The sequence below is a fragment of the Felis catus genome, chromosome B1, assembly GCF_018350175.1.
Source record: "Felis catus isolate Fca126 chromosome B1, F.catus_Fca126_mat1.0, whole genome shotgun sequence".
Lineage (NCBI taxonomy): Eukaryota > Metazoa > Chordata > Mammalia > Carnivora > Felidae > Felis > Felis catus.
In genome coordinates this window covers 123824842-123837776 of record NC_058371.1, presented here as the reverse complement: position 1 = coordinate 123837776, position 12935 = coordinate 123824842, and the positions used below count along the sequence as shown (strand labels likewise).

Sequence of the window (12935 nt, the reverse complement as noted above, 5' to 3'; positions counted from 1 at the left end):
ATAAAATTCTACCCATTACAAATATTTGGAAAGAAGTTTCTACTTTAGTGAGAACTTAAACTTCAAAAGAATGTACATTTAGTGGGGGCATCTTTTTTTTTCACAAATCATTTTTTTTGTTGTGGTGGTGGTAAAAATCACATAACATAAAGTTCACCATTTTAACTATTATTTATTTTTTTTAATTTTTATTTGTTATTTTTTCATTTTTTTAAATTTTTTTAAATGTTTTAATTTATTTTTGAGAAGAGAGAGACAGAGCATGAGTGGGGGAGGGGAGAGAGAGAGAGACTCAGAATCCGAAGCAGGCTCCAGGCTCTGAACTGTCGGCACAGAACCTGATGTGGGGCTTGAACTCACAAGCTGTGAGATCATGACCTGAGTTGAAGTTGGACGCTTAACCGACTGAGCCACCCAGGTGCCCTGATTTAAGTTATTTTTAAATTTACATCCAAGTTAGTTAGCATATAGTGCAACAATGATTTCAGGAGTAGATTCCTTCACGTCCCTTAACCATTTATCCCACCCACCCCCACAACCCCTTTAGTAACCCTCTGTTTGTTCTCCATATTTAAGAGTCTCTTATGTTTTGTCCCTGTCCCTGTTTTTATATTATTTTTGCTTCCCTTCCCTTACGTCCATCTGTTTTGTACCTTAATGCCCTCATATGAGTGAAGTCATATGATATTTGTCTTTCTCTAATTTTGCTTAGCATACCCTTCAGTTCCATCCATGTAGTTGCAAATGGCAAGATTTCATTCTTTTTGATGGCTGATTAATACTCCATTGTATATATATATATATACCACATCTTCTTTATCCATTCATCCATTGATGGACATTTGGGGTCTTTCCATTCCTTGGCTATTGTCGACAGTGCTGCTATAAGCATTGGGGTGCATGTGCCCCTTTGAAACAGCACACCTGTATCCCTTGGATAAATACCTATTAGCACAATTGCTGGGTCATAGGGTAGTTCTATTTTTAATTTTTTTAGGAGCCTCCAGACTGTTTTCCAGAGTGGCTGCACCAGTTTGTATTCCCACCAGCAGTGCAAAAGAGATCCTCTTTCTCCGCATCCTCGCCAACATCTGTTGTTGCCTGAGTTGTTAATGTTAGCCATTCTGACAGGTGTGAGGTGGTATCTCATTGTGGTTTTGATTTGTATTTCCCTGATGATAAGTGATGTTGAGCATTTTTTCATGTGTTGGTTGGCCATCTGGATATCTTCTTTGGAGAAATGTCTATTCATGTCTTTTGCCCATTTCTTCACTGGCTTATTTGGTTTTTGGGTGTTGAGTTTGATAAGTTCTTTATAGATTTTGGATATTAACTCTGTATCTGATATGTCATTTGCAAATATCTTAAGTGTGCAATTTGGTAGGATTTAGTATATTCACAATGTTATGCAACCATCACCTCTACCTAACGTCAGAATACTTTCATCAGTCCAAAAGGAACCTCCATACTCATTAAAAAGTCACTACCCATTTCTCCTTACCCACAAACTCTGGCAACCACTCATCCATTTCCTAACTCTACAAATTTGCCTGCTCTGGGTATTTTATATAAACAGAATCATACTATATATGTTCTTTGTGTCTGACTTAAACTTTTACAAAGCATAATGTTTTCAAAGTTATCCATGCTATAGCATGTATCAGTGCTTCATTACTCTTCATGGCTGGATAATATTCTATTGTACAGATACACCACATTTTGTTTATCCACTCAACAGTTTATCAATATCTGTGTTGTTTCCATCTTTTGACTACTCTAAATAGTGCTGTTATGAACATCCAACTATAAGATTTAGCTTGAATATCAATTTTAAAATCTTTGGAGTATACACCTAGGAATAGAATAATTGGATCACATGGTGATTCTATGTTTAATTAACTGAAAAACTGACAAACTCTTTTTCATAGTAACTGTACTATTTAACATAGCAGCAATATATGGGTGTTCCAATTTCTCCATATCTTTGAAATATTTGTCATTTATTATTATTATTTATTATTATTATTATTATTATTTTCATCTTACTGGGTGTTAATTGGTATTGTGTTTTGATTTACATTGATCAAATGATAAATTATGGGCAACTTTTCATGTGCTTATTGATCATTAGTATATCTTCTGTGGAGAGATTTCCTTTTTTCAAAATTTTTTTTTTCCTTTGGAGAAATTTCTATTCAAGGACTTCACCCAATTTTTAATTGGACTATTTGTCTTTTTGTTCTTGGTAGTACAGACTCTTTACATATTCTGGATACTGGATTCTTTTCATATGATTTGCCAATATTTTGTCCCATTATGTGGGTTTCATTTTCACTTTCTTGATAGTGTCCTTTGATTCACAAATGTTTTTAATTTTGATGAGGTCCCATTCATCTATTTTTTCCTTTATTGCTTGTGTTTTTGGTGTTCTATCTAAGAAACCATTGCCAAATCCAAGGTCATGAAGATTTGCTTCTGTTTTCTTTTTTTAAATGTTCATTTATTTATTTTTGAAAGAGAAGGAGAGAGATGGTAAGCGGAGGTGGAGGGGGCAGAGAGAGAGAGAGACAGATATTTCGAAGCAGGCTTCCCACTGCCAGCACAGAGCCTGATGCAGGGCTTGACCTCATGAACTGTGAGATCATGTCCTGAGCTGAAATCCAGAGTCAGACACAACCAACTGAGCCACCCAGGCACCGCACCTCTGTTTTCTAAGAATTTTGTACTAGCTCTGACATTTAGTTATTTATTCATTTATTTAATCTTTGTATATAGTATGAGGAAAGGGTACAATTTTATTCTTTTGCATGTGTATAGCCAACTGTCCTAGCATCATTTGTTAAAGACAATATTCTTTCCCATTGAATGGTTTGGCCACCCTTGCTGAAATAAATTGATCACAAATGTATTAGTTTATTTCTAGATTCTCAATTCTATTCCATTAATCTATGTCTCTGTCTTTATGTTATTACTACATTCTTTTGATCACTATAGCTTTGTAGTAAGTTTTGGTATTAAGAAATATGAGTACTCCAACCTTGTTCTTTTCCAAGATTGTTTTGGCTATTTGTGGTCCCTTGAAATTCTATATGAATTTTAGAATCAGCTCTTCCATTTCTTAAAAAAATAAATTAAAAAAAGGACATTAAGACTTTCATGGGGACTTCATTAATCAGTATGTTGCTTTAGAGAATAATTCCATTTTAACAATATTGTGTCTTCTGATCCATGAACATGAGATGTCTTTCCATATATTTAGGTCTTCTATAATATTTTTAGCCATGTTTCATAGTTTTCAGTGTACCAGACTTGTACCTCCTTGGTTAAAGGTATCCCTAAGTATTTCATTCTTTTTATGCTATTATAATGAAATTGTTCTCTTGATTTCCCTTGTGAATTGTTCTTTGCTGGTGTATAGAAATACAACTTATTTTTGCATATTGCTCTTGTATCCTCCAACTTTGCTTAATTGATTTCATAAAACTGTTTTATATTATGGTAACTAGTCAAAAACAGACTAGAGAATGTCTGGATAATGGGTACAATGGGTTACCACAGAGTAACCATTATGCTTTAAAGAAAGCAATAGGATGAGTTTTTTAATCATGTTTCTATTTTAGTTGATATTATGGCTATTATCACATACTTATTTCATAAATTAATAGTGACTTTAAGATATACCCTTCTGGATGTGACTGAAACAATCATAATATATACTGGCTTTCAGAATGACTTTTTAAAAATTTTTTTAATGTTTATTTTTGAGAGAGAGAGAGACAGAGGGACAGAGAGAGAGACAGAACAAGTGGGGGGAGGGGCAGACAGAGGGGGAGACACAGAATCTGAAGCAGGCTCCAGGCTCTGAGCTGTCAGCACAGAGCCAGATGCAGGGCTTGAACCCACAAACAGTGAGATCACGACCTGAGTGGAAGTCGGATGCTTAACCGACTGAGCCAGCCAGGCACCCCCAGAATGACTATTATTTATGCTTACAAAATGTTGTTTGTTTCATGGATAAATAATAAAGCTGCCTGCCCAAGACTTACGAATCATTAGAAAAAGCAAAAAGGAACCTAGTAGTTAAGCAAAATAGAATTTTTAATAAGAAGACATGGTGAAAAGATATAAAGACCTATTTAACATTTAAGAGTTGCATATATTTTTTGTGAAAATTTGTATCTTAAATAGCCCTTTGGTTCTGGTGAGGTCATTGGTCCTCTTTATCTATTGGTAGAAACTTCATAGTATTTACAGACAAAGTTTAAACCAGAGCACCAGAAAGTCTGCCACCAGAAAAAAAAAAAATACAGGGCCACCTGGGTGGTTAGTCAGTTGAGCACCCGACTTTGGCTCAGGTCACGATCTCACATTTCGTGGGTTCGAGCTCTGCATCAGGGTCTGTGCTGTCAGCTCAGAGCCTGGAGCCTGCTTCCGATTCTGTCTCCCTCTCTCTCTGCCCCTCCCCTGCTCTGTTGGGCTCTGTCTCTCTCTCCAAAATAAATAAACATTAAAAACTTTTTAAAAATATATAAAATTTATGCCATAAAATGTTGAGTAAATTTTATCAGTAAGCAGAAAGGACTTATACAGAACTAAAAAGTTTAGTGATGATAAAAGAGAAGTGACCATGGGCCAGCAGAAAGAATCTAGCTCTGAGAGAATTATGTGATTAAAAAAGGTGGGAATGAAAACTCAATTTTCTAGCAATAAAGAAAAAGAGCTGAAGCAGAAATAGGTTGTCTCAGGGATGAGACTGATCACAAAGAAAATCTGAAGGAGCTGAATGGTTCATGGCCAAATACAGGGGAAGAATCAGGGGAAGGCCAACTTGGGGAAGAATCAGATTCCAAATTAGGAGCTTAATGAGCAAAGTTAGCAGTGTGCGGGGAACTTAAACTACAGAATTGTGAAACTGTGCAATAGCTATCTGTGGTAGTGGTGGAACCTGAGCTCTCTAGGCAGAAGTATGAAACAACTGGCTGAAAATATTTTAGGGCAAGTAAATAGGATACAGTTTATGGCATCAAGGTCAAGGCATTTAGAATAATCTTGTTTTAAAGCCCTAGCTTAAATTCCCTGGAGTGATGGCAGTAAGAGGTGACCAGTGACAAATTAACAGGAGTCGCTCTTTAGTATTTGCTCTAAGTCAGCTTTGTCATGCTGACCTGATGGTGTCTGAAAGTTCAGGCCAGAATCCATCATTTAGCATTCCCAATTTTAGAGGGTGTTCACATACAGAGATAAGCCTTTCTTCCAGCAAGGTCAACATGTGAATACACTGGTTGTCTTAAAGCTAAACATCTAAGTTAGTGGGTGATTATTTCCTTCATGAAATAAATTATTCTTCATTTACAGAAGTTTTAAATATGACATCTCTGATCTCATAATCAAAATGGTTCCAATTTAAAAAGAAAAATGAATCCCTAGAGTATTAGGAGAGTATCTTTTACATTAAGGTAAGAGAGACTCATGGAAAATATTCATTCTTCCATGTAGTGGACCCTGAAATACAATACCCAGGCTCCTTTTGGTGAAGGACTTACTGCCTCAGCTGCTGGGGAGTACTGTTGCCAGATAGCTTTGAACTGTCCACCCCTTCTAGGGATTGATTCAGCTACAGAGAGCTACCTTACACAAGGTCACACTCATTTCTGAGGCAGCCCACACCTAATAACTGATATATGCAGGAGTATAAAGGCCACCCATTTTAACACAAAGGAGCCCAACTCTGAAAGTTCCACTTTATCTGTAGAGCACCACACTGGGTTGACTAGGGCTGCTGCTGAGCTTGGATGGGACCACTTCTCCCTCTGCTCAGTCCTGCTCCTCGCCCCCTCTTCTGTAACTGTTGATCTCAGTATCCTTAAAAAACATTCTGCATGTTAAATTGCCTCCATACTGGAGACTGCTCCCAAAGGAGTCCAATTTCTAACATGATACAAAACACATCAAACATACATATATACAAAATGCATCCAGATTGTAAAAAGGTACATATTCCAAATAAAATATGTAAAGAAAATATATCTAGATGGTTGAATCATACACATATTTTCAGAGATTATAGAGAAATGAGGGGAAATGATAAAAAATGGAACAGCTTTGATGACATGAAGTGGAGAATTAAGGTTGAAACTAACATAAATATAGTTAAAAATAGTGGTTAATAGGAATGTGTGGGCATATATTCTGAATGATATGACATTCCATTAAATATGTTTATTTATTTTGAGAGAGAGAGAAAGCAAGGCAGTGTATGCGCAGAGAGAGAGAGACAGAGAGAGAGAGAAGCCCAAGCAGGCCCACACTCTCAGAGCAGAGCCCCTCGCGGATCTCAGAACCATGGGATCATTACCAGAGCCAAAATCAAGCGTAAGGCACTCAACCAACTAAGCCACCCAGGGCCCCTCCATTTTTTTTTTTAATGACTATTACTAGAAGTTAAAAAAGGTGTTCCCCTTCTTTCTTCTCATCCATAATAAAGTATAATTTACCTACATTTTCTGTTGATGTGCAAAATAAATAAAATTAATAAAATTGAAAAAAGGCAAAAAAGAATGGAAATTGGAACAGGAAAAGAAAAAAGTCATTGAACATTTTACAGTATTCATTCATCTATTTTTTTAAATTTTATTTTCACTTCCAATATTTATCTATACACAGACTTTTTTAAATTTCACCAAAGTAAAATTTGATATTGCTTACAGATTTTTGTTGACTTCCCATCACAAACATTCGTTATTGCCCCCCAAAGCACATTTTAACTAATAATAAAAAGGTTAAACATTAACTCTATTCTTATATTGCCTCAAAAGATACATCTAAATTTTACATTGTTTGTGACTCATGCATATTGTGTTACTTTGTTAGGGCTGCAGGAACAAAGTACTACAAACTGACTGGCTTAAACAATAGAATACTGACTCAGTCCTGGAGGCTTGAAGTTTGAGATAGTTTAAAGAGGTAATCTACACATGGAGTTCTCTCTGTGTGCATCCATAATGAGAGAAATTTTTTCCCTTTTACAGGTATGGAGTCATATTGGGTTAGGGCACACCCAAATAATCTGTTTTAACTTGATCATCTATAGCTGTTCCATTTCCAAATAAAGTCACATTCACAGGTACTGGGAATGAGGACTTCAACATCTTTTTGAAGAACATAATTCAACCATACACATATGGAAGATTCTTTTTATCTGTACAAGTTACAACAAGTCCTAGTAAAATATGAACAATGGAGGTGGCCTAATATTTTTGACAACATGGCAGTAATATGTAGCCTAAACAAAAGGAGAAGAAAAAACACCTTACTTTGTTTCGCTGCATCTTTTATTTTATTGCCGATCTGGGATAGGCAGAATTAACATGTACTGACTATTTGACTATTACATGCAAAATATTTTGCTACGGGGGTGCCTAGGTGGCTCAACAGTTCAGTGTCGAACTCTTGATTTCAGCTCAGGTCTTGATCTCACAGCCCTGAGATTGAGCTTTGAGCCCAGGCTCTAGACTGCATGTGGAGCCTGCTTAAGATTCTCTCTCTCCCTCTCATTCTGACCCTCCCTCTTCTTCTCTCTCTTTCTCTAAAGAAAAAAAAAAGTATTTTCCTATGCATTTTGGATGATATGAAGATATATAGGTTGAAGACTTTGAAGAGTTTCTATCATATTTATAAGAAGATCAAAACATTAAGAATACAAAGACATTTAAGTCTAGTTTCTGCAATTTAAGGAAAATGTTATACTAGTGTTCTTTCATTTTATACACATTTCTTCATTGCAGGATTGGGTTTGTACTCTGTGAGCTGGAAGTTATGAAAAGTCCTTGAATCTTGTAATTATATGAATTTATACCACTAACTGCATTGAGAATGTAATAGAATAGGACTTATCAATTGTTAAAGAAAGGGTAAAGCATTTTTATTGCTGAATAAAACAATGATGTATTACACAAAATTTTCAAATGGTAGCTAACTTCCTTTCTAGGATCAGCAGTTTACATTTATTTGACATACATGGAAAGTTATCCTTAGGAATTAATTTCATAACTTTAATTGGGGGTGAAGAGCTTTATATACAGGATTTGGGAAAGTACCGTTTCCTTTCCTAAAAATTTGTTCTGTGACCCCTTAGCAAACAGCCTGCAATACATTATCATTTTTACATAAGAACCAGAGTGATTAATGCTGTATTCAAATTGCTTGTCTCACTTTTTTTTTTATTTTTTAAACATTTTGTTTTTAATTAATCTCTACACCCAACGTGGGGCCTGAACTCACAACCGTGAGATCAAGAGTTGCACACTCCACAGAATAAGCCAGCCACGTGCCCTGCTTGTCTCACTATTGTTTAAGAAAAGAATAAGAATTAACATAAGTAAGAAACACTCTCTAAGAAGGTGGGTTTAAGTGTAATGTTCCACGTAATCCTACAGATTACATAGATCCCTATTCACTTTTGAAGCAATTTACAAGATGAAGTTCAAAATGAGGCAATTTGTATTTTTAGAGCAGTGTCTTTCTTTTTATAGATCATTTTGCAACAAGATTTAAGACATATTTAGCCATGGGAAGAGAAGATAAGCTTTAGTAATGAATTTATGCCTCCCCTATGATGTTATCTACTAAGAATAATTTTAAATCCCACTTCAGATCTTTTATTATTTGACTGTAGAGAAAATTATATGTAGAGGCACTAAGGCAAACTGAAGGCAGTTCATCAACAAAATCTACATCATGTGAAGATAAAATCATAATCCTCAGAGTATATATCTGGATATCTGAGTTATCTATACAGCTGAGCTAGAAGTAACCCTTTAAATACTATCAATGAAAATTTTTAATTATTTTTTAAAATGTTTATTTATTTATTTTGAGAGAGAGAGAGACAGAGACAGAGAGAGAAGGAGAGAGAGAAAATCTCAAGCAAGCTCCACATTGTCAGTGCAGAGCTCAATGCAGGGCTCAATCCGACAAACCGTGAGATCATGACCTGAGCAGAAAGCAGGAGTCGGACACTCAACTAACTGAGTCACCCAGATGCCCCCAAATTTTAATTATTTTTAATGGACACATTTCTTAAATTGGCTATGTGCTTCACTGTCATGTTAAGTAGAAGTTTAATGAAACTTTCTTGAGACCTTAGTCATCATTATATAATATTTCTTACTTAATGTGGCAAAATATGATTTTAGACGTAGATGTATAATGAGAAGACTTATAGTCCTGAAATGGCCCTGACCAAGACAAGGGTTCTGAATTTTCTTTTCTGATGTCAGTTTGTTTTTTAATTATCCGTTGCCTCATATAGAAGCTGCCTTGTGAAATATTAAAAGGTATCTCATGGATTGATGTCATCTTGTTCTATGTGCTATCTTACTGTTCAGAAAATTGTAATCCTTATTGTGTTAGTTAATATCACTCAAAGTTTTGTCTTTGAACATGACAGGCTCAAAACCATTTCCAAAAATTTTATATCCTTTCTTCTATGTTAAGTACCTTACTTTCAAAAAATCATAGAGAAAACACTCCACATCTTTTCAAGAATTAGTTAAAAATTTTTGGATAAGTAGCTTACTGTAAGTTTTACACACACACACACACACACACACACACACACGCGATAATTCTGCAGATGAGACTCCAAGATTTTCTTAGTGCTTGACATTTATTAGAATTCTAGGTATAAGTAATATTAGGAATCCTACATAAACAAATTTATGTTCAGTAGTTATGAGTGCGAGATTACAAATAAAAGCTTTGCTATCTTGAGTTTTATAGGTAAGACTCAGCTTTTAAAGTATATATATATTTACTATAAAAGTAAATTATAGTTTTAAAATTTGTAGTTTAGAGTATATATAGTTTAAATAGTATATATATACATGTATATATATATATATATAATTTCTAAATAGTCTCTGTTAAATATAATGTATAATTTATCTGTATAGATAAAATTTTAATTTATAAGTGTTTATTATTAAATCTCATGAAAACTGTTTCATCCATTTCCTCCAAATTTAGGGATAACCATGGTAAGGCCTGATTTAAAATAATGAAAAATAGGGCACGTAAAATACCTTTCCAGCAACCTTGGAGATAAAGAGGTAGACAATAATTTGCAGAGCTGTTAAAAATGAGGTACAGTGCTAGTTTTTAAATAGCTGCTGATTGGAAGAAATATACTATATAGTATTAATTAATATACCAGAAAGCAAGAGAACAAATAATAACTTTAAAATCAGATATACAATTAGAAGTCACAAGGGAAGATCATTCAAATCATAGATCCTGTTTGCCATGTAGATACTCCTCATATGGAGAACTGTAGGCAGCACACCCTAGTGTGAGTTAGAGCAGGGATTCATCCATGTTACCGTGGTTAATGAAAAACCTAGGCAACATCGGGAAGAACGGACAGTGTAACAGTAACAGCATACATCTTGAGAGTGTGCACACGATGGGTTGTCCTGCTCATGAAATCTCTTTTGTAATAACATTTACTATCCTGAACATTAACACATTAAGCAAAGGTTAAATTGAATACTAACATTAAGAACAAGAGACGATTTAAAAATACTTCTAAAAAAAATTGCAACCTCAAAATGAGCTCTATAATTATCAAATAAAAGACAGTTACCTCAAGGAAAACTAATATTAAGTGATAGTGATGTTTCAAGTGAAAGAGATGAAAACTAACTAACTAAAGCAAATAAGAGAGTTATTGGATAAAATTACTAGAAACGATCAGTTGGTGGTAGGGGAAGTTTTTTCTAACTAGTTCCATTCTTCCAAATAGTTCTGGTCTAGAAAGTTTTTAAACAATTTTAGGATTACGGACATAAGAGTTGTTCTACTGAATGCATTATCTTAAGAGTAGTGATTGGTGAACTCTGCTGCATTCTAAATACTCATCTTTGTATTTTTCTTTCATGAACAGATTTTCATATTATGTAATATATTCCAGAGGAATAATAATTAAGAGGAAGACAATAAAAATAATTCCATAAAGTATTATCTGAAAATAATACAAGTGAGGTTGTTGCAAAATATGTAATATATACTCCAAATGCTCTTGGTTATCTGAATCAATAAGATCTACTTTGACCAGAACTATAGTTTACATGGTTCGCACGACATATGAAAAGGTACTGGTGAAAAAAATACTATAGAGATGACAAAGACTTTGGGAATTATGTAGCTAGGGTTTAATTTCACCACATAAGCACCTAGAGGGAAATACAGGTTGGAGGGCTTCATCCCAGAGTACAGACTATAGTAGCTGGGGAGTTGTTAGATACTGGGAAGTTGTGGTATTTTACCAACTCATTTGGCAATTGTGAAGCAGTGGCTATGTTTGAAAATTACTGACCCAACACACCGACTGCTTTTACAGCCATAGAACAAAGAGATTACGTACTTTAGTTAGGGTTACATAGCTAGGCATGAGCTCAGAGTTTCCATCCACCATCATTTCTGTGCTCTTTTCTCAATTCAATTCATCCAGTCCAATGGGAGAGCAAGTATTCATTGATCTTTGTTTTTCTGTTTTATCGTTCTAATCTTGAAAGATTGATCTTAAGTACATTAATGGAGACATTTTATTTATTTTTTTTAATTTTTTTCAACGTTTTTTATTTATTTTTGGGACAGAGAGAGACAGAGCATGAACGGGGGAAGGGCAGAGAGAGAGGGAGACACAGAATCGGAAACAGGCTCCAGGCTCCGAGCCATCAGCCCAGAGCCTGACGCGGAGCTCGAACTCACGGACCGCGAGATCGTGACCTGGCTGAAGTCGGACGCTTAACCGACTGCACCACCCAGACGCCCCAATGGAGACATTTTAGGTGAAGTTTTCTTAAACCAGAATACGTTGAAAGAGTCCAAGCATGCTTGAATCCCTTGAAATTATGCTAAATTTAGGTTATTTTTATCAAAGATGTTTCCATAGCTTTTATCAAAATTCCAAAGGAGCTTATGCTACCCTCCCTCCCAAATTAAAAATCATTGATCTAATTCTTATCTCTCACTTGTTTTTCAAGACCATGTTAGAAGCAGACCACGAACCCCCAAATTTTGGGACTTAATATTTAAGGTTACCCATCTTCCCCAAATATGTAGGCTGTTAAAGAGAAGTAAATGTATCACCACAATTTAATCAATTTTTCTTGATCTCCTATCTGTACATGAAATTCACACCAACTAAAGCATACACAAAGTAAGTCATTTTTTTGTGATTTTTATTCTCCACTTTTATAATTTCAGAGAACTGACGAGTAAGAAAATAAGTCAAGTGGATAACACACACATAATAACATCATGTACTTATTTTCAGCACACCTAGTATCTGGAAAATAATTGCATTCTCTGGTTAGAGAATGAGATTCTAAAGTTAAAAAGAAAGGGTTTTCAGATGTCTTTATAAAATACAGCATTGTATTTTATACGGAAGCACTAGTAATATATATTGAGAAAGAATGCAGTGAATATATATACCACTATTGTAATATGAAAATTTTGAGAAAAAAAATAGAGAATTAAATGTCTTGCAAGAACAGATTTTTCTATCTCTTGAGGTTAGAAGAGCAATTATGTTCCTTTGAGTAGCTGATGGAGGGCATCATCAAAATGGAATTACTTCTTTGTGAGAGAACTGTCAGCTTACCTTTATATTAATAGATAATACCTTTAGAATATATCTGTGGGGAAAGAAAAGCTGTTTCAGTAAGTGGTGTCTCTATTGTACTTCTCAACTGAAGCCAAAATATTCTTTCACATTGCTCCTCTAGTTCATTACCTCAAATAAAAATGATAAAAAAATTCACAAAATACTTTTTTTTATAACCAGATTGACTAAGTATCATTTATATCAAGTAGTTCATATTATGTGATAGTCCTAGCTTTTAGATTGTCCTAATGACTCTGCAGGAGAG

The 12935-nt window shown here is 34.8% G+C and overlaps 1 protein-coding gene across 4 annotated transcripts in view; it reads right to left on the bottom strand.

Moving 5' to 3' along the window:
- The window catches only part of STPG2 (sperm tail PG-rich repeat containing 2), a 635506-nt gene that overhangs the window by 64659 nt on the left and 557912 nt on the right, over positions 1 to 12935 (bottom strand). Inside the window, exon 15 of one of the 4 annotated variants that reach the window (XM_045056063.1) lies at positions 12225 to 12701. The exons of the other annotated variants lie outside the window; for them this stretch is intronic. Coding sequence (XP_044911998.1) covers position 12701 — 1 coding nt within the window. The 3' untranslated portion in view covers positions 12225 to 12700. Of the gene's footprint in view, positions 1 to 12224; positions 12702 to 12935 lie in introns of those variants that run through there. 4 annotated transcript variants of the gene reach the window in all.